This window comes from Arachis stenosperma, chromosome 7 (genome assembly GCF_014773155.1).
Source record: "Arachis stenosperma cultivar V10309 chromosome 7, arast.V10309.gnm1.PFL2, whole genome shotgun sequence".
Classification (NCBI taxonomy): Eukaryota; Viridiplantae; Streptophyta; class Magnoliopsida; order Fabales; family Fabaceae; genus Arachis; species Arachis stenosperma.
Window position 1 is genome coordinate 87,165,002 of NC_080383.1, and position 27,501 is coordinate 87,192,502.

The following is a 27,501-nucleotide window of genomic DNA, read 5'->3' on the forward strand; positions in this document are numbered from 1 at the left end:
TTAATTTAACATCTCATCTATAATAATACAACTTACTATCTAAAATAGTTACATTACATTATAATTCATATAACATCATGAGCCTAATTTAATTTATGTGAATTGTTATAATTTAAAAACTTAATTCTAAACCTCAAAGCAACTCATAAGAAAAAACTTGATGGAGCAAGTGTCCCAATAATATATAAATGAGTTATTTTAGTATAACTATGTTACGGTGACTATAATATTTCAAAAAGTATTATTAAAATTAAAGTAATTCTTTTTTATTATTAAAAACGCTTTTTAAAAAGCGTTACTTAAAAAAATATTACCAAAGTATATAAAATGTATGACCTTAATTTAATTTTAACACTTATATAATTACTGTAGCCACCTTAATATAATCATCCTAGAATAATCCACCCTAATAAATATATATTACTACGTGCTTCTGCTTTACGAGATCAATGATTTGTAACATTAACGGGAAATTCATGAATCTCATCTGTCCAAGGGTTCTTCTCCTTTACTGGATCAATAGTTTGCAGTGCATACCACACAGCACTGTTGCACTTAAATCCTGACCCAAATGCAATCTGCCATATCCGATGACCCTTCTTGACTCTTCCTTTGGCCTCACAATATGCCAATTCATACCACACTGAGCTGCTTGAAGTGTTACCATATCTATAGAGAGTCATTCTAGAAGGTTCCATATGCCAATCACTTAGTTTAAGCACTTTTTGCATCTGATCTTGCACTGCTTTTCCTCCAGTGTGAATGCAAAAGTGTTCAAAAGCAAGCATAAAATTTGGAGCATATGCCTTTATGACCTTTTTCTTAAATAAATTTCTCGCAACCAAATTCGTGAGAAATTTCAGTTGTTCAATCAAAGGTAGCACATTTTTAGCGAGAGTTGAGATGTTTGCGTTAAGGGCTTCTCCAGCAGAACTCATGATGTCCTTAGAAAGCGCGACACCGGTATCACCATTGTCGTCCTCTTTTTGAAGGATGCTGTTGTAGCAATTATCTTGAGAACCTTTGTGGGTGCGAACAATGTGTTTGAGATAATATTTAGAACGAAGAGAATCGGAAATGCGATTGGAGAGTAAAATTGCTGCACCTCCCACGCGAAAGAGGCAATTAGAAACAAGCATGGAACGATTATTTCCAAAGTACGAGCCACTGTTAATATTTTCCGTGCTGATCACTAAGGCATAAGAGTTGGGATGTACCTGCCATCTCAAAATCAAAATCAAAATCAACTAATTAACCAAGAGTGTTAGGGATAAGCAACTTTTGTGATTTATAGCTATCAAGTAGTTATTAATGATGTTTTTAATGGTGTGAGATTTCATTCAATAGTATGAGATTACTCATTTTTCTTTTGATAGTTACCTATTGGACAGAATTTAATAAAGTTGCTGCTCCTAGACCTTCCTTTAATTAACGACTCAAAATAATAAGAAGAGGGAGTGTTCATGTCTGCACGATTTCTATTTTCAATTCATGCTTCCTTTTGGCATTGGCATTATGAGTAACAATTTTGGGAAGTTCTATATTTGAGGAGACTATGGAGCTACTTGTGGTGTTCTAAATTTAGAACATTATACATTTATTAGTCAAAAGAAAAAGTTGATATTATGTGTGTGTGTCTGAATATTTGTTGGTTGATTCAAGTCATAATAATAACACAAAATAAATATTTATTATCAATGTAATAAGTTTAGTTACCTTCGATGTTTAAGTTAAATATTTTTTAATAAATTAAAATATTTTATGCCGAAAGATATTTTAGTCAAATAAATTAAAGAATAATTTATTTAGTCACAAATAAAAGAATAATTTATTTTAATTTTCAGGAAATATATATATTATAAATAGAAAAAAGAATATTGTCGTTTAAACGTCTTACATGAAAGATCCGAATATTATTTTCTCTAGTTAAAATGTATATATCTTAATATGAGCACTTATTAATGAGATATATAAAACTAAATATAAAGCATTCATATTTAATCGAAATTTATATAAATCTAGCTAGCCAAAGAGTCTAAATTAAATAAATATTAAAATTTGACAAAGGAAATACAAAATTTATCTGTAAATTATTTATTTAGGGTAAGTTTGCAATTTTTCTAAATGGTTATGTTTAATTTTAATTTTGTTTCTATTGTTTTAAATTTTTTTCATTTTGCTTTTGGAATTTGATGTTATTAACAAGGGTTTTGCTAAGTAGACGATGACTTTTGTAAACAATATGAATAATGGGCTTTAGAACTGACCCAATAAAATAGAAAAACACTCCACTCTTAAATTATCCCTTAAACCTTGACATTAGGATAACTATCTGCATACTTAATAAATTGAACATTCAGTCATTATTAACTGTGTAGATGATATAAATGTCTCGGGACATTATTAAGACAATTCTAAATATCTTACAAAATTAAACATGCCATATGATATGATGACATGTTAACCTATTATACATCACAAGTTAGAATTTTCATTAACAGCGTCAAAATTTAAAGACAAAACTGAAATATCTTTAAAATGTAATGAACAATTAAAGAAATCAAATATTAAAAAATAAATTTAATTAAAATTAAACGTAAATATTTTTCACAAAAAATAATTGTTATCCTTAATTATTTTTATTTGTTTAATAAATCCGTTTGATGTTGTGACTATATATATATATATATATATATATATATATATATATATATATATATATATATATATATATATTTCAAATTAGAATTAAGCAATATATGTTATGCTATACTTTTTATTATATTATATTATGTACTATTTATCTTTAGTTTTAAATTTTTGGATTCAAATACCTGCAATAGTTGTTTGGCAAGTTCAATGGAAATAAGTCCGGCACTGCAACCCATGCCACTAAGATTATAAGTCAAGACATTGTGGCTAAGCTTGTAATGGTTGACAATCATTGAACTCAGAGAGGGTATGCTATTGAACAAAGAACAATTCGTCACAATGATTCCAACTTCCTCTTTCTTCACTTTTGTTTTCAACAAAAGTTCATCAATGGCGCCAATCACCACGGATTCTGTCTCATTCCTTGCCTCAGCCAAGCATGTGTTTGATGGGGTTTTCATGAGACATTCCGGCAGGTAGGTCTTTTCACCAATTCCAGATCTCTCTAGAATCTTCCGTGTGAAATCTAAGCTCTCATCTCGATATTTTCCTGTACTCTTCGTTAACTTCAAGAAATGCTCCTTCGTGCACATGCATGCAGGATTATGAGGTTTGTAGCATGCAAAATCCACAAGATAAACGTGTTTCTTTCTTGTGGGTTTCATTAGGTAACAATAAAGTGTGGCTAATATTGATGCTATCAAGCCACACCTTATTAAAACCATAATAATCTCATTATGAGCCAAGAAGTTTTGAATCATAATGACGAGGAAATTATTACAAAAATAAGACATAGTAGCGAGAGGTAATAATAATGTTAAAAGAGGCACAAGAAAGAAAATATGTATGTGGCAACACACATTATATCGCTATTTATACAGGTAGACTTAGATTTTAATTTCTACAGTTGATTAATTGGTGTATTTTATTAGCAAGAAGTCCGGTTGTTAAACGTATTACTTTTACATCTTCCCTTTCATAAACCCTAACCATTATATTATTGCCTCTGCCTCTGTTACAAGTTTCACTTCTTTTAAAAATAGTCTCTAAAAAATTTATAAACGTAAAACATCTCTCACTCTATAAATTAACTTTTAGAATTAAGTTAGACATAATCAATCTTAATTTTGACATGTTTCTATGAATTAACTAAAAGTCTAGAATTCGATTATTACTATCCCAATAATAATAATAATAATAATAATAATAATAATAATAATAATAATAATAATAATAATAATAATAAGATAAATAGAAAAGAAAAAAAGAGGTCCATATAAAATTTATACAAACTCAAAAAAATATTTTGCACAAAGACCGAGAGTATATTGATGATTATTTAACCAATTATATGCTCTTACTAATTTAAACTTAAAAAAAAAAGTGAGATCTCTAAACCTTTTTAATCTAAGAGTGACAATAGCACTACAAGAACCTTGCTGACGGCAATTTTTTTGGAGAATTGCGGCGGTTTTTAACTACTACAAAACAACATACCAGTAATTTGATAAATGTTGCGGTCTAGGAGGAGGCATGTATTTGACTTTGTGGCGATTTCTAAGAACCATGGTATAACTGTCACTAAATAGGATTGTTAATTTTGCGGCGGTTTATAACTGCTGCTATTTTAGTAAGTAGATTTAAAAAATAATTTACGATAGTTACACAATTGTTGCAAATTTATGTGTATTTTTTTTAAAAATTGCGACGGTTCAAAATGTCGCAATTTCATACACGAACTTAAAAAAAACTAATTAATTACAATAGTTTATACCATTTTTTTTACTGTAACCTATTTTTTTTATATCATATTTATTAAATTTGAGATATTAACATAAAAAAACATTAAATAAATAATATTAAACTCGTACATAATTCCAAAAAATTATTAAACTCGCCGATCATGATTATTATAACCACTCTGAATTCATTCAACAACAAAACAATGCTCTACTCCCTTCCTAAATAAAAATGAAAACCAATGCTTGCCAATTGATTGGTAATGACTACTAATGCCAATAATATCGCACACACTTTTCAATTCATTCTGGTAGGTCCTCATGCACCATTACTGCATTCATTGGATCTAGTATAAAGAAGATAAACATAATAATCAATAACTTAAAATCTAATTACAATGTTTGAGTACAAAATGAATCCATTTGAGGTCATTGTAATATTCACATATAAACTAACAATAAAATAATCTTGCAATTGAGGTATTAATCACTTGACAAATCAATAAATAAGCTCCTTCTTGATACACAACCATCATATCCATTAGCTCCAAATTAGCACACTGCATTGAAAAGTGCCTCATCTTATTCAATGGAAAGATACATTGGATAATACACAAAGATAGCTTAACGCAAAGTACAATTAAATAACACAATAACAAGATCGCCATTATGATTAACCTTAATCTAACTCCTATCCTCTATTTTATGTTATCCTTTTCCTCATCTTAATGAAGTTCTTCTTTATTAAATAATAATATTAACTCAAATTGTTTAGGTTCATGATAAATATGAGAGCATAGGACTAATGCTAGAAGTTAAGCCATGTAAAGAAGAGATAGATGGACGCATGCCATCTTTAAAAGAAAAAAAAAATAAAGGTTTAGCTATTCTGTTGGTCCTTATAGTTTCACTAAATTTTTAATTAGGTTTTTATATTTTTTTTTCTTTTAATTGGGTTCCTATATTATTTTTAATTTTATAATTACATAATTTTCATGTTAAAAATATTAAAATTAACATAATATTTTTACTAAAATACATGCAGTCAAAAATTTAATTAAGTTTTTAATTATTAATACTTTCAATTTGCGAAAAATATTCAATTAACTCTAATATTTTTATACTAGGAAGGACTTAATTACAAACTTAAAGTAGTGTAGGGACCTAATTGAAAGAAAAAAAAGTATAGAGACCTAATTAAAAATTTAGTGAAACTATTGAAACCAATAAAATAATTAAACAAAAAATAAACAAATAAATAATAATAGAATAAGAAGGATAAAGATAGAATAAGAAGATTAGCTGATGATGTGTCCTAAGCAACACTTTGCAATTGGCGTGAATTCTTAAACATGAAAAAAGGTCTTGAAAAAAGTTCTCATTTAGCTATTCATCTCTAATTACATTTATCTGTAGATAATAATAAGTATTCATAGGCAAGACCATTGTATGATTATCTTAAAATTCATATCACAATTCAACAATAGAAACAATATCATATCAAGTCAGTAACTTAAAATCTCTTCACGGGAGAGCTAATAATAAAGAAAGGCATTAGTGTTAAAAATGTGGAACTTATTGATATAATCAAGTTTCAAATTTTCCATTTATCTGAAACTCTTCAGGCAATGAAAGAGATGGAATTCAAAATTTCCAAATGCTTGAACTCATAAACAAACCCGTCTTTTATTACTTTTCAATCTAGAACAGATCAAATAATATAATTGGTACTTAAACAAACTCCCAAAAAATTTAATAGAAGGCATCAACCAAAAGAGCACAAGAGAAATACATCATATTATTCTACAACTAATCACAGTTGCTAGTCCGAAATTTAGTACAGAAAATAGAAAAATGCTCAAAAATTGACTCACATTCTAGCTTATTAATACATTTTCTGCAAGTTAAACTTACATATATAGCTATTTAAAGAAACAAGATAAACAACTCTTTGTAAAAAAACTCATGCTTGATGATTTCCTGCCATAAAGTATAGCAATTTTTGAGAAAAATAGAAAGTATACAAAATAAAAATTCTAAAATAAAGTAAATTGATAACACTAGACATTGGGCAACCATCTTGTAAAGATTAAAATGCAAATCAGAATACATACCTTTACATATTCATATATATCTTCAAACAACAAGTTAAGATCACACTATCCCAGTTTTGATATCTTTCAATATAATATTTATTAGGTTTCGAGAACCTTAGTTAATCTGTTTATTTTCATTTTTTTCCTTATCTGTATATTTGTTATTTTTAATATATATTAATGTACATTTTTATTGTGGCTGAAATATGTATGCATTTGGTTTTGTTGATTTAATTTTTGAATTGATTTTTATATTTGTTAGTTTTGAAATATTTATTGTTGAATATTTTTTTATGTTGTCTGTTTCTATTGATTCAATCTTTTATTGATCTGCTTATGCTGCATATTTTTAACTGATGATTTGCTTAACTTTATTTAAGTTTTTACTGATTTGCATATTTGTTATTTTTGCATATTTGTTGTTGTTTGGAATTGGTTTTTTAATATTGGTAACATTATTATCGGGTAGAGCGGGATAGGGTCAAGTAGGACACCAAAACTTACCTCTATTCATTTCATTGTAATTTTCAATTCATCCAATATTGTTGGGTCATTCACCTACAAATGTTCATATTTTTTGACATAATAAAAGTGCATTAAGTTTTACATCTTTTAAAGACAAAATCTTTAAAAAATTTATAAACGTAAGACACACTCACTTAGACTAACTTTTGAAACTGAGTTATAGACCCATGTAATCTCAATTCTACTAACTTCCATCTTTTCCAAAATTATTATAAAAAAATGTTCACATTAAAAAATAATAAAGAAATCTTAGTAATGCTTATTAGTCATTTAACATGCTTTTCATTATTTTTTATATTAATTAACTATCTTTTTTAACGTTCAATAACTTATTAATTAATTTAAGTTATAAATATTGGACCATTAATCACTACAAGAAAAAAAAGTCTATGGCCACGTTTTTTTGTCACGCTTTAAAAACGTGGTTAAAAGTATCAATGGCCACGCTTTTAAAAATATCTCACATATGGCCACGCTTTAAAAGTGTGGCCGTATCTCCCACATACAGCCATGCTTTTAAGTATGGCAATCTATAAAATGCGTGGCAAAAAAAAGCATGGTAATAGGTCACTAAAAACGTGGAGATAGAGCAACCGCTACGCTTGCAGACGTGACCCTTTTAAAAGCGTGGCAGTAACTCAAAAAGCTATCGCCACGCTTTTTTTATTTTTTGCCACGCAATAGAATTATTTTCTTGTAGTGTATTTATTAAAAAATATTAATAGAAATCATAATCATAAAAAATGTTATTGCGATTAATAAAAGTTAACTGTTTTAATTTATAGATATTCAGTAAAATATTTAAATGATTGTTTTAAGAAAAAATATAGAGAAAAAACTTTTTTACAAGCCAACTCTATTATAATTTAAATTTTATAAATAAATAAAAATTTAAAAATTAAAATTTAAAATTCGAAAAAGATTTTATCTACATTTATCTTAATCCCTTATATAGTACATTTATCTAATCCTTTTCCATTTAATTGGAAACAGTCAAATCTCTCCCTCCACAAATCTGCCGTCTACAAGCAATTTTCGGCGACGTCGCCCACCGACCACCGCCACATCTTTTGTTGCGCTGCGCGGCCTCCATCCGTACGTCTCGCCACCGTCCTTCTTCGTTGGACGTAGCCGCCTCCACCGCCGCCGCGGGATTATAATTCCAACGCATCTGCACTGCCAAACACCATCGCAGCCTCCATTTGTTGCGCCAGACAGTGCAGAATCTGCACCCCACGACTTTCCATCCGTCGCGATGCAGCCACCGCTAGACCCCATTCACAACGTGCGATTAACTACTCCGATCCATGGCGACTCCTCCACTCGTGATGCGCGGTCTCCGTTGCTTCCTCCTTGCAACGCGCCACTACGAGTCCTCTATCGTCCACGCAATACCGTCTAAGACGTCATCGCCGGCCACCTTGCGACTCTTCTCCTCCTCCCCCTATTTAGTTTTGAATGATTCTTTTTATTAGTTTTGGATGATTCTTTTTCCTATGTTTTGTACGTTTTTTTCTTAGGATTTGGATTATTCTTTATCTTATGTTTTGGTATTTTTTTTTTAGTTTTGATTTTTTTTTTGGAAAGAGGAATTAGGGTTTGCGTAATAAATAGTAAAAGGTGAATTAGAGTAAGAAAAGGTCTTTAAAAAATAAAATTTACACTAATTAATGACAATTAATTAGTATAGAGTGTAGTTAAAAAATGTTTGTTGGCTTGTTGTTGGCTAGACTCCTGTTGGTTAGGGGTGGCAACGGGGCGGGTAGGGACGAATTTTTGTTCTACCCAACCCCGCCCTGTCCTACAATAATCCGCATAGAATCCGCTCCACTCTTACCTACGGATAGTAAAAAGTTGAACCTTAACCCATCTCCGCGGTACCCTACCCGCCTCTATAATTATTAAAATCCAATAAATAAAACTAAATTTCAAAATTTATATAACAATCATCACATAGAAACATAAATTAAAGTAAAATTTTAAATATGATACAATATTATTAATCATTTTACTAATTATTTTACATCTATTACACATATTATATATTAAAATTATATATATATATATATATATATATATATATATATATATATATATATATATATATATATATATATATAGAGGTGAATGCTATCCAACCCTCTCTAAAATAACATGTAAGTTACCCTTCATTACGTGTCACATTGTAATTGGTTCTTATCTTAACCATAGTTGGGTTATTTTATAATTTATTATTTTTAAAATATCAAAGCTCCACTCCCGTTAATTGAAGCACATTCCACTCCTCCATTCTTTGTTTATCACTTCATCACCTAGATTTGGTCCTTCCAAGCACCGTCGCGTTCGTGACAAGAAGCGCTAACGTCATCGCCATGCCCTCCCACACAACCTCTCTTCCCAGTATAGTATAGCCAGTGCCTCTTTTTGGCGTGAATCACTGCTTACCCACATAATTAATGGTTAATTTGGTTATTAAATTTTTTTATTAAAAAAATATATCTTTATTTAATTACGTGATGGAATATATATTTATATGTAAAATATAATATAATAAAATAAATCTATTCAAAGTATTTAAAAGTATAATTAAAATCATGAACATACAAATATAATAATAAAATTTGTACTCCAAAAAAATAAATATATTTTTTTATCATACATATTATTTAAAAATAATATATTATTAAAATTAATAACAGAAATTTAAAATGATAAAATTCAACTTTTTTACCGTATTTTTTATAGTATTTTTATTTTTTAATTTTTAATTTATTAGTACTTTATTATTTAATTAATAATTAAACAAATTATTTTTATAAAAATTTATTTTTTATATTATATTAGAGAAGAGACCAATATAACAGTTTAAAAAATAAATTGTATAAATATTTAAGAGATAAATATGAAATATATACCTAAGTAATGTTTAGTTTGGTTATTAATTTTTTTATTAAAATAAATCTTTATTTAATTACACATAGAACATATATTCATATGTAAAATATAATATAATAACTCTATTTAGAGTACTTAAAAGTATAATTAAAATTAGAAAAAATATATTTTTATTGTACATAAATTATTTTAAAAAATAATAAATGGTTAAAATTAATAACACAAATTTAAAATGATAAAATCTAACTTTCTTACAAGTATTTTTTATAATATTTTTATTATTTTAATTTTTAATTTATTCGTACTTTATTATTTAATTAATGATTAAATAAATTATCTTCATTATAAATTATTTTTTGTATTATCTTAAAGAAGAGACCAATATAATAGTCTAGAAAATAATGTAAAAATAATTTTTAAATAAAAAATAGATAATATTAAAATTTTTAAATACAAAAGTAAATTATATAGATAGATATTTAAGAGAAAAATATGAAATACATGCCTAAAATAAATAAAACAGACAAAAATAATTCTCCATTTCTCAGTAATACTCCCATTTTGTCTGTTTTATTTATTTTAGGTTTGTATTTCATATTTATCTCTTAAATATTTATATAATTTATTTTTTAAACTGCTATATTGGTCTCTTCTCTAATATAATACAAAAAATAATTTTTCATAAAAATACTTTGTTTAATTTTTAATTAAATAATAAAGTACTAATAAATTAAAAATTAAAAAAATAAAAATACTATGAAAAATACGGTAAGAAAGTTAAATTTTATTATTTTAAATTTCTGTTATTAATTTTAATAATATATTTATTTTTTAAATAATATATGTATGATAAAAAAATATGTTTATTTGTTTGGAGTACAAATTTTATTATTATATTTGTATGTTCATAATTTTAATTAAACTTTTAAATATTTTGAATAGATTTATTTTATTATATTATATTTTACATATAAATATATGTTCCGTCACATAATTAAATAAAGATATATTTTTTTAATAAAAAAATTTAATAACTAAAATTAACCATTAATTAGAGGTTGTGTGGGAAGACAGTAGATGGCGATGACGTTGCTGCTTCTTGTCACGAACGAACGCAACCGTGCTTGGAAGGACCGAATCTAGGTGATGAAGTGATGAACAAAAAATGGAGGAGTGGAATGTGCTTCAATTAACGGGAGTGGAGCTTTGATATTTTAAGAATAATAAATTATAAAATAACTCAACTATGGTTAAGATAAGGACCAATTACAATGTGACACATAATGAAGGGTAACTTACATGTTATTTTAGAGGGGGTTAAATAGCATTTACCATATATATATATATATATATATATATATATATATATATATGGGGCGGATAGGGACGGGTATTATCTAAACTCGCCCTCACCCCGTCCAAGTACCCGCCCATCAGGGCGGATAATTATCCGTCCGGAATGGATATGGCCAGAGTGGATACCTTTAATAGGAAAGAGGATGCACCCGACAAGAAGAAGAATGGCCAAATCAATGGACGTTTTACTTTATTGTCTTATTTAATGCAGCAATAAGTGTAGATCTATATGATGTTCATATATATATGTTACAGTAGCACCATAACTATCTATAAATACCTGCTATAAAGTATCAAGACGAAGATAAGAATACACATCATAAAGAAAACAAGGGAAGTAGTCGGCAAGAGAAAGTGAAGTGCTATTCTCAAAGATAGCGGTGAGAGTTCGCTATTTGTTAAGGAAAAAAGAGAAGTTAATTAAAGACGAACTCAGGTTATATACTCTATTTATTACTGTTATGTTATATTCTTATTATTATTCAACAGCATGAAGCTACTTCATAATATTTATTTATTATTGACTTTTTTATTGTTTCTTTCTGCTTCTCCATTTTGTATAGTTTTTTATTGGATATTATTATTATTATTATTATATAGTAATTTCCTATGAATTTTATAGTTGCCAATGCTTGTGATAATTTCTAAAGGGGCCAATTTTGAGAATAATAAATAAACTATATATAGCACTTAAAAAATAAATGAAATAATGCACATTAATGAATGAAAATCTTATACTCTGAAGTATGATTCATGGATATTATATAAGTCAAACAAGACCGTTGCAATGACTGAACTCATGGACAAACTATACATGACATTACAATGACCATTGCAAGGATGAAGCCCTTATGTTGCGTTCTGTGCGCCATGATGACAAAAACAAACGGACTTAATAACCTTGATTAATTAAAAAAAATAAAGTTAAAAAGAAACAGTATTAATTGGCTTGAATTTGGTCCTTTAGAAATTGGCATCTATTGCAATACTTACTGAGCCTTCATATAATTTTTCATTGCAACTATTGCAGTTTGTTTATTGTACACTCTACTAATTTTTTTTCTATGCTCTAGTATTTTAATAGTTATATTTCAACTATGGTTAATTGAAATTGCTTATTTTAATACTTGCTCTAAATATATATTTTTCCTTTTAGGTATAGTAAAAGATTGATTTATCATGACTTTGGTTATTATGGCATTGTTTTTCTTTAAGAATTATTTAAATTGCTTATTTTCCGCTCAACATTTAAATTCTCATAATTCATGTGTGTTTTTGTATATTTCAGATTAAGTGAAGTAATACTTCGACAATTGTGACTAGTCTGACTCTCATAATTATGTTATGTGCAAGCGATTTGTGATAACATTCATATATTGTGCGCTATTATTGGGTGTACTTGTATGGACCAATATTAATTATTAAGTGTAGTTGTACCTTCATGAGTAAATACCATGAGCCTTATTTTCATTAGGTGTTACGTTATTAAATATCGGGAATGTTTGGTAATAAAAAATTTTTAGTCAAAATCAATTTGGAATTTATTTTATTTGTTATTTATTAATTATTATAATAATTAATAAATATTAAATAAGATAAATTTTAATTTTTTTTGGCATTATTAATTAAATATATTAAAAAGTGATGCTAGAAAGTTTTCTAAATATTTTATTGATAAAATGAAAAAGTGTTAGTATATATTTTATTAATTATTCATGTATTTTTTATTTATTATGTTAAATTTTGGGGGGTAAATAGTTTTATATGGTATTAGAATTTCTGGTAAAAAAAAGTTTAGAATTTGATTTTTATTATAAAAATTTACAACATAAAAAAAAAAAATTATATACAAAATTGTGGAAAAAGACTTGTTAAGTATATGACAATTCTAGAACAAAACTCAAGAATAATGCACCAAACACCATATTATTTCTATTAAGGAAGGTGTATTTATCTTAGAGAAATGAGACTTGTATGAACTCCTCAGCACGGGGAAAAGTTTTCTTAAAACACCTTTTAACTATTGAAAACATAGATAGATATATATCAGATTTCACTTTAAACAAATTTTTTATTGAAATCAATTCTAACCGACATAAGTCTAACTGCATTAATTATTTTTTTCTACATTATTGTAAGAAACTAAAAGTTAATTTTGATGATGAGATATTATTTTTAACTTTTTTCAAAATAAAACCAATTTTTTTTAAAATTTATTTAGAAAATTTAGAAAGAATAAATATAAAGTGCAAACAAAATTTTTCATTCAAAAAACAAACGTATATATATAGTTTGGAATCAATTTTATAAAATTAAGAAGAGTAATATATATATATATATATATATATATATATATATATATATATATATATTTCCCTTGAAATTATTAAAAAGTATAAATATTTTTAAAACATTTTGAAGATTTTAAGAAAAAAAATTTCAACATATTTTATCATATTAAAAACGAATTTAGATCTTCTAAATTTTTAATTTTCATTTTAAAGAATAAAATGCGATCTCTCATCTTTGAATGATTTTTCTTTCGTATTTTCTCTTGGTTCTACTTATAAAATAAATGGGAAGAGATTATACTTTACCCTCAAAACCATCAAATGGACAAAAAAAACAGCAAATACACAGTTCGATAATTTGAAACATAATCTTTATATTTGATTTGTATATCAGATGGAGTTGGGAAGCATAATCGAGTTCCTTGAGGGCAAGACCATCTTTGTCACTGGCGCCACTGGTTTCCTTGCAAAAAGTGTTTTCTATCCCTTAAAAGCCTTCTTAATTATTTTTGGCATCATTATATATGAAGTTGAAAGTATATAGTACTTACCATGATGGTATTTGCTTCTTTGATTAATTTTCAGTTTTTGTAGAGAAGATATTGAGGGTTCAACCGAATATAAAGAAACTTTATCTTCTTGTGAGAGCTGAGGATATAGAATCTGCCACTCAGCGCATGCACGACGAGGTGTGTATATATATATATATATATATATATATACCCCAGTAGTTTATACAAGAAAAAAATTGCTGAATTTTTCTTTGATTCCTGTTAATTATTTATAAGATATATTACTATATTGTTAGAATAATAGGACAAGTAGATCTTCTGCAAAAAAGTTATAGTTCTCTAAAAAAGTAATTAAATAAAATTTTGAGAAAATTTTATTACGCCGTTAAAAGTCTCTAATTAATAACAAAAATATTTAGAAAATTACAATGCTGAATTTTTAAGTTTTCAAGTGAAGGGGAAGAAAATCTAAAGGAGTTAATTGTAAATTAATAAAGAAAATAAAATAAGTTTATATTATATATGAAATAAATTTTAACTTTCAAAACTTAAATTTAATGAAAAAAATTAAATTAAACTTAACCCTAATGACTTCATCAATTTCTACTCTATTTCAAATACTAATAACGAGTAGAAAATGATAAAATTTAATTTTATTATTGTACTATTTTAAAAATATATTTGTCCATATAAAGAGGAGTTGTTATGTTAATGATAATTATTCTTCCAAAATGAAATAAATTTTCTATAGTTTTTTTACTTATTAATAAAAAAATTCTATATTCTCCTTAACAAATAAATTTCAGATTTCTTCAATAATATGCACACTTAGTTCCATTTTCAAGACATGTTAAGGGGATTAATAGTCAAATTAGCTCTTGAAAGATGAGATATTTTTTAAATTAATACAATAATGATAGAATTTTACTATGTTGTCACAATATTACAAAAGCCAATTTCTCCCTAGAAACTACCTATTCCTATCTGAGACAAATTCAGATTCTACACCCAATCTGAATTTAACTAGGACTCAAAACCTAACTTTCAACTGCAAAGTGCTAACCTAACTTGTAAAGGAATCCCCACAAGATCATGAAACACAACATATAGATGTACAAAGAAAACTCTGAGACATATATGACTTTTTCTCTAATATTGATCACTGCCTTTTTCCTCTCACTGGCTTTTCCTTACAAACCTCACTATGTTTGCCTTTTACCATGAGACCCAGACAGACAATACTAAGAAAAGGAAAACAAAATGAACATCTTTCAAGGAGAAGAACTCAAGAAACTCGGGTAGCTATGAGAACTTTGTGCTTTACACTTTCTCTCCTTGATTTCAACTCTTGGCCGTTCACCCTTAATATAAAAGGGGAAGCTTCCAAAGTTAAAACCGGTTCAACTAAGCAACTTCTTCTCCAACCAAAAATAGCTTCGGTTCGGACAAAGAGAAGAGAGATGGAAAACCAAAAACCAACATGCTTGTACCTCTCTCAACCCTTTTCATCAAGCTCCTTCCTTGATGATCTTCTGACCCAGGACAGCTCCTTGCTTTCTATTTTTGCTTCTTCCTACGTGTAGCTCGACGGCTACCTTCTTTCTTTGATGAACAAAAATGGCAGTGAACTTTTGTAACTGAGATCTTCCTCTCTGACAGAGGCGGATCTTTTCTTTTCTTGGTATGAAAGATCTTGAAGCTCTTCTTCAAATCTTGCCTTCAATGGCAAAAATCTTGCCATGTCTTACTTCAGATCTGTCTTCTGAGATGAACTTCACTAGCCTTTCTTCATCCTAGCCTTTTCTTTCATTAGGCTTCTGATAACTTCTATCTTCTTCTTCTTCTGATGGAGTGAAAGACAAGAGCGGGAGAGAGAAGAGACAAAACTTTCAATGCCAAATTAAACTCAATTTAATTTTGAGTTTCGGTTACCTATGCATGTAATGAACCAAATTGGATTTTGAATTCCAATCACAAATGTAGTAGATAACTGAACCAACTCTTAATCCATTCTTTTCTTCTTCTAGTTCTGATATAGGCTTTGTTTGATCAAGAGGAGAATTGTCTAGGGATGTGCACTTGTTTCTTGGCCCAATATATTTGCTATCTCTTTAAAAATTCAGCCACTTAGAATGAAATAATTTTGCATAAAGGCTGAACACATTTTAACCATAGTGGGCTTGATTCAATTTGGCCCAATAGAAAATCTGCACACTAACAAACATATTAAACAAACAATTGAAAATAATTTAAACACTTAATAATTTTATAATTAATATTTTAATAATGTTTGATCATCATTTTAATTAGATAAAAGTTTTCCAAACTCAACAAGGCTGAAAATAGAATGAACAAAATGCGGATGTTTTCTTAGCTAGGAATGCTTCATAGATGTTGCACTCAATCCGAGCTTTATTCACGGTGCACTTGAATGAACCAATCAACCTCTCAAATGGGCATATCTATCAAAATTAGACCGGTCCACATAGTATTGATTTATATGGTAGGTAGATTGCTAAGTGTTCCATAACGTCAAAAAAGGATAGAGGAAAAATCCTCTCTAGCTTATAAAGTAAGATGGGAATGTTCTAGTCCTTGACTGTGAGATCATTAATGCTAAATTTCATAGCACATAACTCCCTAAAGAACTCACTTATTTCTGTGACGGATTTTCAGATGTTGGTTGGAAGTTATCTAAACACGACAGGAAGCAAAGACTCTATGAAGATGTGACAATCATGACTCTTCAACCTAACAAGCCTACCTTGTGACATGTTTGCGCACTTGCTTAAGTTAGAGACGTAACCATCAGGAAATCCCAATTCTCTAATCCACTTACAAATATTTTGTCTCTGATCTTTCGTTAGAACGAACATCACCTTTGGTTTAGTCCACTGCCCGTTCTCAAGTCTCTTTAAGTTCAAATCTGGCCACCTACAAATGTCCACCAAGTCTAACCTAGCCTTACCGTTATCCTTTATTTGCTGATCGTCTATTACTGTATATTGGCACAAAGTTATCATTGACTTTACAATTTTATTAGTTACGAAAGTTAGAGCCATAAAGAACCATTCACTGTCAATGACCATTTGCTTCTGAGTTCTAACAATGATATAAACCATTTGATCTAAACTGTTTTAAATGTGCTACTCTATTATGCCATAAATCCAAATAATGAAAAACGTATAAAAAATATTCAAATCATTACTAATACTAAATTTAAGCATACTTTCAATATAATATTATTTTTCTATGAATATGTCATTTTTAAGTAAAATTATTTTATTATATTCTTTTATAATTTTAAATCATTTTTACGTAAGAGATTTAAAGGTATCAGTACTTAGGTGTCAGTACTTAGGTGTATATTGAGAAGAGAGTCAAGAGCTATTCGATTTAAGAAGCGTATAAGAGAAAGAAAAGAGTTGAGAGGAACTGCATTGAGAATAACAGAATGGTATGAAGTGAAGAACATAATTGCAATGTAATGATAAGAGTTCACTACTTATAGATAAACCCTAATTACCATATAGAACTATAAGAAGCTCTAACTGACCCGTAACTAATTGAATAGAACAGAGAAGCTTCTAGTTAACTGAACAGATTAGAGAAACTTCTAGACTAACTCCTAGCGCCCGAACTCACCAAATCGGAGCCTAGCGCTGCCAAACCCACCAAAATTGGCATATATATATATATATATATATATATATATATATATATATATATATTATCATCTCTATTTTTCTTTGCTTCTATTTTCTTTGAAACTTGTTACTTCCCCTGGTGATTCTGATGTTGCTGCTACTGCTTCTTTAATGCTCAATTTGCTTCTAAAATTCCAAAACAACTCAGATGGAATAGCTTTTGTGAGAATGTCTACTAGCTTAATTACACTTGAGATGTGACTCACTTTCACTTCCTGCTGTTTACATAATCTCTTACGAAATGAAGATCAATTTCAAAGTATTTGGATTTGGGGTGTAAACTCGGATTGGCTACAAGCTAAGCAATACTGTGCTCTGATTATCACAATACGTTAAGGAAGCCTTCTTTGGAGGAAATTTAACTTCACATAGTAGGTTCTTTACCCAAGTTAGCTTTGCAGCTAGATCTGCCATACTTTTTGTATTCGGCTTCTGTGCTAGACCTTGCTACTGTCATTTGCTTTTTGGATGCCTAGGAGATCAAATTTGACCCTAGGAATACACAATAGCTGCTAGTTGACTTCTTATTATTTAGATCACCAACCTAGTCAGAATCTCTAGGAATATCATGGGCGCCCCACTTGGCACCCTACTTGGATTATGGGCACCCCACTTCAAGAATCATGGGCGCCAGGCACCCTATGAAACAAATACTCGAAGGAGCTGGGCACCAAAAAGGGCGTTAGGTGCTAACGACGCGTTAAACAATTTTCATGCCCCAAAGGTGTTAGACGCCAATTGTGGGTGCTAAGTGCCATACTTTGTGAACAATACAACATTTATTAGCATAAAATTCAAAGAACACTATATTATCATAGTAGAATTGATAAACACTCATCAAATTCTTAGTGATTTCAGGAACATGAAGCAACTTTTTTCAAAGTAAGCAATTTAGAGCTCAAATCAGATTTAAAATATATTTTTTTTAACATAGTTAATTTGCAAACCTGAGCCATCTCCTATCACCACTTGCTCATCTCCAGAGTATTCTTCTTTCTCAACCAGATTTTGTGCATCATGAGTCATGTGATGTATAACTTTTGAATCAGGATACGAATTTTGATCCTAAATAGTTGAGGGAGTTGTCAAGACATTGCTGTAGTTTGCCTGGTTGACTGATGATTTGATTGTTGTTGCCTAAACCATCACCAGCTTGCTCTTGTCATATCTATAACAACAGAACTTTGCTATGTGTCCCACTTTATCGCAGACTTGGCATTGAGGCCTTGTATCTGAGTAACTTCTTCCATCACTTTGCAATATTCTTCCTCTGCCACATTGACTTCTACCATAAGGTCTATAGATGTTGTTTTCTTGCATTAATATTTCTTGATCCTGAAACATTCTACCTCCATTATACACACCTCTTCTACTTCCTCTAAACATTCTTCCTCCTTTTCTTCTAAAAACGCCTCTAAAATTTTCTCTTGTTGATGAATTATATAATCGATTGTACTGATTTTATGACTAATTCTACATTTGTGATGATGACTAACTCTGTGAGTGCTACAAATGTTGAGCTACATTTTCTTGCACAAAGAACACATATTTTCAAAATTTTGACAATATACTTTCATGAGCTAACAACAATGCCTCTAATTCTCCTACTGTTATATTTTGTGATGTGGTTAACACTGAGGTTACCACTGAACCATACTCTTCAGTTAAACCATGTAGAATTATATTTACATATATAATCACTTTCTTTCATTAATTCACTTACTGAAGCCAACATATCTATTGTGTTTTTTTATAGACAAAACATACTCCGTTATTGATCCACCGATCTAAATAGTACTTAATCTGTTTTTCAATTGCATCACTTTTGATTTTGTTTGTGAAGACAAATGATCTTCTAACCTTCTCCATATCTAATGTGTGAATATACATCCAACTATCCTTGTTGTGAAAGGATTCGACATCGAAGCTAACAGCCATGACTTGAGTAGTGTATCTTGCCTTTTTCATTTTTGAAATTCAAAGTTGACTGTTCCATTGTCAAGAAAAGCTTGTAGAATTTCTTGTGCTAACAAGTGATTCAACATATCATTCCCTTCGATTGTTGATTTTGCTTGATCTTTCCATGATAGATAATTATTTTCATCCAGTTTTATGGATATTGGAGTTGCTACAAAATTCTATGCCATTACTCTCGATCTAACTTCAATTCTGGTTTAATTGAACTTGCTACAGAAATTCATAGAAGTTGTGACACCATAAGCTCTGATATTATCAAGGTATCAGTACTTAGGTGTATATTAAGAATGAAGAAAGTCAAGAACTATTAAGTTTAAGAAGAGTAGAAGAGAAAGAAAAAAGTTGAGAGAATCTGTATTGAAAAGAACAGAATGGTGTAAAGTGAAGAATATAATTACAATATAATGATAAGAAAACTTTACTAGTTATAGTTAAACCCTAACTATCTTTTAGAATTATAGAAAAGTTCTAATTGACCCGTAATTATTAACTGAACAGAATAGACAAGCTTCTAGTTAACTAAATAGACCTGAGGAATTTTTAGAATAACTCCTAGCGTTTGAATTAACAAAACCGACGTCTAGCGCCCAAACCGATACCTAACACCCAGACCCACCAAACTTGGCGCCTAATGGCCACATATCTCTTGGCACCTAGTGCCCATATATCTATCAAGATTAACATAAATTAGATTCATTCTTAAATACGAAACATGAAGTAATGATATTTTGATATGCAGATCATAGGAAAGGACTTGTTTAGATTGCTCAAGAAAAATCTAGGACCAAAATTCAATTCCTTTCTCTCCGAAAAATTAGCTGCAATTCCTGGAGACATTTCACAAGAGAACCTGAATTTGAAGGACTTCATTTCCAAGGAAGAGATTTACAATCATCTTGATGTTATAATTAATGTAGCCGGAGCAACTAAATTTGATGAAAGGTATATGTATGTGTATATATATCTTCGTTTGTGATGTATGTTCTCATAGTTATTTAATCCTTTTCTTTTCTTTTTTTTTTTTACTTAATTTCTTCTGTTATCATATGACAAATGCAGATACGATGTCGCATTGGGCACAAATACATTAGGAGTTAAACATATCTTAGATTTTGCCAAAAGATGTATTAAATTGAAGGTGCTTGTCCATTTATCAACAGGTTAGCATTTAAATGTAAAAAAATACAACACTATATTTTTTTTTTAGTCTGCAATTAAAAAACAAAAAAAATAAAGAAATTGATATAGTTTGAATTGTTATGTAGATAAAATACAAAATTTTGAAAAAGGATATTATCTGATTATTGTTAAACAACAGTTGGTATATATATATATAATTGTTACGTAGATAATATACAAAATTTTGAAAAAGGATATTATCTGATTATTGTTAAAAATGAGTTGATATGTGTGTGTGTGTGGTGGTTACAAAAACTATATAGTTTTGATCATATTTAAAAAATATTATTAAAATTAAAATAATATTTTAAAAAAATTTAATTTAAAAAACTAAAAAAATATTATAAAAATATAAAAAATATTATTTAAACTTTAGCAATACCTTTTAAGAATTACCAAAATTATATAATCAGTGTAACGAAACACTATAATAATAAGCATTTATCTTCTTTTGTGTGTAAATATGTGAGAAGAAGAGAGAGAAAAAAACGATTTAATACATATTATTTTAAAAAATATCTTTTATAGCATATAATTTAAATTATAATTTTTTTAGTTTTAATGTAAAATACTTATTATCTTAACTTATTTTGTTCTCTCTATGTGTGTGAGAAAGAAATATTTAATTCATAATATTTTTTTAAAAAAAATCTTTCATATATATAATTTAAATTTATAATTTATTAGTTTGAATATAAAATACTTATGATTCCAATATTTTAATTTATAATTTGTTAGTTTGAATATAAAATACTTATTAGCTTAACTTATTTTATATTTAATATTATTGTGTGTTACTAGATACGTTTGTGTGATATATAATTCAACTCAATTAACAAAAAAAAATATTATTTTGAGAATTAAATAGAATCTGTCAGTTCAATTAGTTAATTGATCGAATCGGTATAAATTTTTAGTCGTTAATTAATTTAAAAGAATAAAACCTAAAAAATTTACTTTTTCTAAAAAATATACATTATATATAATTATATTATTTTATTATATATAGTTCAATTCCAATTAAATTTTGATTGAATTTTTAAGACTTTAAATCCCAAACTCTATCCGTTCATACCAGTTTGGTTTTCAGAACCCTGAAAACAATAGATAGTGGACGTATTAGTGTTTTGTCTGCAACTGCAGTCGTCATTGCTGCAATATTATAATTGCATAAAGATTGCAATGAGTCCCATTAGGATTGCAAGTAAGCACGATCTCATGAGCAATTTAAAATTAAGCAAGGCATATTATGAGTCAAATATATTTGTGATGCATGCCTTGCAGCTTATGTATGTGGGGAGAGAGGAGGACTCATAGTAGAGAATCCACACAACTTGGGTGTGTCACTGAATGGAGTACTGGGATTAGATATTGACATGGAAAGGAAAGTGATAGAAGACAGCTTGAATCAGCTTCAAGAAAAAGAAGCCACAAAAGAAGAAATTAAAGTTGCCATGAAAGATCTAGGCATTAAGCGGTTTGTATTCTGAGTACACCGTAGCTACTTATATTATTCCTTATATCTATTCATTGATGAGTATATAATCAAGGCCTTAATTATTTATGATATGTATTGTCAAAATAAAATATATTGTATTGCAATTTTGGAGGAATTCTTAAATATTCCATGGTGTAAATGTTTTTTTATATTGATATTAACCATATAAAATTTATAAAAAAAAAGAAGTATCGTAAACTATAGGATAAAATATTATTTTGACCTCCAACATTTGTAGTGAATTATACTTTAGTTTTTAATATTTAAATCGTCCTATTTTTTTCTAAAACGTTTAAAATGACATTAATGTTATTCTATTGTCAAATCAAATCACTCAAATATACCCCTAACGGCTAATTTTTCAAAAAAGTTAAGGCCAATTCAACAACAATTTCATAAGAACAACCCTCTAACACAAACAAATCAAGCATAATTTTCATGCATTATTCTTAGATTGGTCTTAACTTTTTTGAAAATTTAGCCGTTAGGGGTATATTTGATACAAATCAAAAACTTCCGGATAAAATTGAAACAAAATAAAACTTAGGGGTATTTTTGAAACTTTTATAAAACTTCAGGGACAAAAAATATACTTTACCCTAATAATATTTTTGTTAACGTTACGTTTGTTCAACCATCTTCTCTCATTTTTATCTTCTCAATAAGTCCAAGCTCTATTCCTTTACTCTCTTTTACATTATTAATTTTTTAACAGGGGTTTGAAAAGAAGGAAGAAGAGAGTGAGAGAATACGATTTGGACTTATTGAGAGGGTGAAGGTGGGAGGGAAAGTTAAACAAACATGGTTTTAACATTAACATTATTAATAGTATATCAATTTCGTTAAGTGTTAATGAGAAATTTGATGATAACATAATATTGATGTCATTCTAAATATTTTAGAATAAAAATAAGATGATTAAAACGTTAAAGACAATACTTTATCCTAAAATATAATATAATATTATTAATTTTGCGATTCAAAATGAATGTGGTACATAAATGTTTTTTTTTCCGTAGAAGATGAGAGAAACTTTATTTTTCAATTTATTTACCTGAATATTTAAATGATATAGTGTTTAAATCTATAATGTTATCATAAAATTATTTAAATAAAGTATATAAATAATTATGTATTTAATATTTTTTACGGAATTTTTTTAGATTTAAAGCATCAATTGTATATAAAAATACAAATAACATGTATCAAATTCTAAACTTTTGATCATACAAATATTGATATTTTATTATAAAATTATTTATCTCAAAATTTAAATTGTTAAATAAAAATATATGCATTGTCATGTTTCTACGAAATATAGTAGTTGATATTAAAAAAATGTTATTTCCCCTATTTCCGCTTTGTGGCAGATTATGCTTTAAGAATTATGAAATTGCAATTAAGTATAATTATTTGTATTAGCAGAGCAAATAAATATGGATGGCCAAACACATATGTGTTTACAAAAGCAATGGGAGAAATGCTCTTATGGCATATGAAAGGAGACATGCCTCTTTCCATTATACGTCCTACAATGATTACAAGTACTTATAAAGAACCCTTCCCTGGCTGGATTGAAGGTGCAAGGTAAATCATCGTCTATCAATGAATTCTATTATGCACTATCTTTTACATGTTTTTTAACTCCGGTTCCAAAAAATGTTGTATTTATAAGCAACTATATAAAAATATATTAACGTTAATTTAATTTTTCTCAACTTGAGAACAGAACTATAGACGGAATAACCGTTGCTTATGGTAAAGGAAAATTGAGGTTCTTCCTTGCAAGCCCTGAGGGAGTTATAGACATGGTGAGTCCCTAAAAGATACATTCTTAATAATTATTTATGATTTAGAATCTAAAATTTAAGATAAACAAAATAATTTTAAAAATTAGCTAATATTAGCTGAAAAAATTAGTTATCAAATATTTTGCTACAAATAAATATGGAGACCAACAAAATCTATAAAACATATCAGAATAGTATTATTATTTGAATTTTTTTAAATGAAAAAAGATAATTAATGTTGTGTTTGAATTTCAGATACCAGCCGATTTGGTGGTTAATGCAATGATAGTGGTGTTGGTGGCTCATGCAAACCAACCAAAGCATATCATATATCATGTGGGTTCCTCTATTAGCAATCCAATCAAATACCGTAGTCTCCCAGACTATGGTTACAGATATTTTAAGGCAAAACCATGGATAGACTTGCATGGAAAGCCCGTCAAGGTTTGCAAAGGAATCATGTTGGATAGCATGGTTAGCTTCCGTAGATTTATGTTTCTTCGCTACCAGCTTCCCTTAAAGGTTACTCCGATCCTGTTATTCAATTCCGACCAATTTCTATTTCACATTCCTACTATGTTCTAGTATATATTTTGGTTTAATTACTCTATTGCTACTTATAATTTCGCCAAATTTTTAATTAACTTTTTATATTTTTTTTTTAATTGAATTCTTGCACCAATTTTTTTTAATTGGGTCCTTAAACATTTTTTTTCTTTTATTTGGGTCTCTGTACCAATTTTTTTTAATTAGGTTCCTATACAATTAAACCAATTACTGTCAAGAGGGACTTAATTAAAAAAAAAGTTAGTACAAAGATTAAATTAAAAGAAAAAAAGTATAGAGACCTAATTGAAAATTTCGCAAAACTATAAGGACTAACAGAATAATTAAACTATATATTTTCTGATAGAAAATTTTAGTACGTAGAAGGACAAATATATATTAGGATAAATATTTTGAAAATTGATATATTTATAATTTTAAATTAGAAACTATATGTACTTGAAAAAATAACCTATATATAAAAGTTATATTAGTCTAAAATAATTAAATATCATATATTTTTTTGGTTATTTTTTACGATCTAATTTCAGATATCAGAAATAAAGTAAACACTATCTTTTTTTTTTTTAATTTTTAAACAATAATCACGTTGCTCATTAATTAAGCAAAAAAATTTTAGGGCAACAAACTGCTTACACATTTAGCAATAAGCAGGTACTAGAACTAGTGAATGCAGTGTTATGCCAGTATTTTCGAGGACTATGTGATGACCTAAACAGGAAGATTCATCTTGTCATGAGATTAGCTGAACTTTACAAGCCTTATGTGTTTCTGGATGCAGTGTAAGCCACTTATTATAATGAGTATTTCTTTTATAATTGTAAAAATAGTATGTAAAAAAGGTATTCCTAAATGTTCGTAATTGTGAAGAAAAGTATTTCAAATTATTTTAAATAAGTCTAAAAAATTATTAATAGTCCTTTCATTGACATTTATTTATCTTTTATTGCTAGTAATTACTAAATATCAGTGGAAATAACTTTAATTTTTTCGTCAATTAGTGATGGACAGTAAAAAAATATTTTTAAATACATTTTTATATAATTTATAACCTTTATATATTCACTAAAATAGTTATTTTTAATGATAATATAAAATATTTTTTTAAGTGAATAATTATTGTTTTTAAGAATTATATCATATTGACTGGTTTAATTAAATTAACAGGAAATTGACCATCAAATTAGTCTAGTTTAAAATAATATCTGATTGCCAATAAATGGGTAAAAAATTTAAAATTTGGTCAAAAACTAATAAACTAGTAGAATTGATATGATTTTTTAGTAGTTAACTGATTTAAAATAATAAAATAATTTTGTTTTTAAAAAAAATATATTATATATGTTCTTATACCTGGTTCAGCTTCAATCTGTTGAATCTTCAATTTCATTGATTGGATGACTTTGTGCAATAATTTATTGACTAATATTAACTCAGGCTTAATTTAATTTTTTTTAATACTTACCATACAGATTTGATAACATGAATACAATGAAGTTGCTATCAGCGGCAAGAGAGGGTGAGGTGGAGATGGACTTGTTCAACTTTGACCCAAAAATTATTGATTGGGAAGACTACTTCTTAAATGTTCATCTTCCTGGCATTGCCAAGTATGTCATGAAGTGATATGATATATGGCATGTACTATTTGCAGTGATTTGGAGTTATGAAATTTCTATTATGGGAAACCTAATAATAATTATGGTCAAGTAACTCAAATATTTACATACTCGTACTTGAAACCTCCTTATTTAGCCGATCAATAAATAAAAAAGCTCAAGACTCTTGATATTTCTAATTAGTCTGGAGAAATATGGGTTGAATCAAGGTCAGAAAATTTACTTTCTACACACATAAGCAATTTATTATTAGAAGATATAGTCAATTCCAAATAGCTTTTATGAAATAATTTTAATTTGTATGAATGGTTGAGAGTTAAACAAGAAGACACCAGTACATATCATGGTTTAATCCTTAAATGCAACATACAGAATCTACATTTGTTCTTTACCACAATCAATGGTGAACTTCTTTTCACTATTTTCATGAACTTAAAACACCAATAATGGCAAAAGCTAAAAGAACAAAATGCTTAGAACAAATGAGTAACAATTTTTCAAGTATTTTTTCAAACTCATAAATGAAATAATTTTTTAAAAGTTTCTCCAAACTCACTAAAAATTAAATTGTCAAGAGAAAATTCAAACTAATCGCTGAACCCACAATAATGTCTCAAACGACTTTTTTTTTTTTTTTTTAAGTGTTTTCCTTGGTCTTTTTCTATTACAAAAACATTCCTCACCAACTAAAAAAAATCTCACATGTAAATAGTAGGTTTTCACAATTTGAATTCACTCATTCTTTCAGACCTTTTACAAACCCAAACTTCACACTTGTAGAGTTATCAGATAGATAAATTCTCAAGAGCAAACATTATATTTAAATAAAGCTTTCACTATAAAAAAGTTGAATTTTACTGATAATTCTACTGATAATTACACCAGTAAAAACGGAATTTACTCACTCTTTCAAACCTTTATTTTATAAACATAAATTTCACGCTCGTATATATATATGGTTATCAAATTCGAATAAATTCTCAAGAAACAAACAATACCCTCAAATAAATCTTTCACTACAAGAAAGTTGAATTTTACCGACGATCAAAGCATAAATAATGAGTTTTATCGGCGACCTCATTGTCGGTAAAAGTGCAT

The 27,501-nt window shown here is 28.0% G+C and overlaps 2 protein-coding genes across 2 annotated transcripts; one reads left to right on the top strand and one right to left on the bottom strand.

Moving 5' to 3' along the window:
* Positions 1 to 446: 446 nt before the first annotated feature.
* On the bottom strand, positions 447 to 12,719 carry LOC130940060 (3-ketoacyl-CoA synthase 2-like). Its single transcript, XM_057868107.1, has 5 exons — positions 12,701 to 12,719; positions 11,845 to 11,907; positions 9,866 to 9,884; positions 2,835 to 3,363; positions 447 to 1,217 (listed from the first exon to the last, which is right to left on the bottom strand). The coding sequence occupies exons 1-5, from the start codon at positions 12,717 to 12,719 to the stop codon at positions 447 to 449; spliced, it is 1,401 nt and encodes a 466-aa protein (XP_057724090.1).
* Positions 11,595 to 26,438, top strand: LOC130941950 (alcohol-forming fatty acyl-CoA reductase-like). The gene is made up of 11 exons (XM_057870597.1): positions 11,595 to 11,699; positions 13,949 to 14,027; positions 14,140 to 14,243; positions 20,490 to 20,692; positions 20,810 to 20,910; positions 22,214 to 22,406; positions 23,853 to 24,014; positions 24,157 to 24,238; positions 24,473 to 24,739; positions 25,439 to 25,566; positions 26,257 to 26,438. Exons 2-11 carry the CDS (start codon positions 13,949 to 13,951, stop codon positions 26,408 to 26,410), a joined length of 1,473 nt encoding a protein of 490 aa, XP_057726580.1. The 5' UTR covers positions 11,595 to 11,699; the 3' UTR covers positions 26,411 to 26,438.
* The last annotated feature ends 1,063 nt before the right edge of the window (positions 26,439 to 27,501 follow it).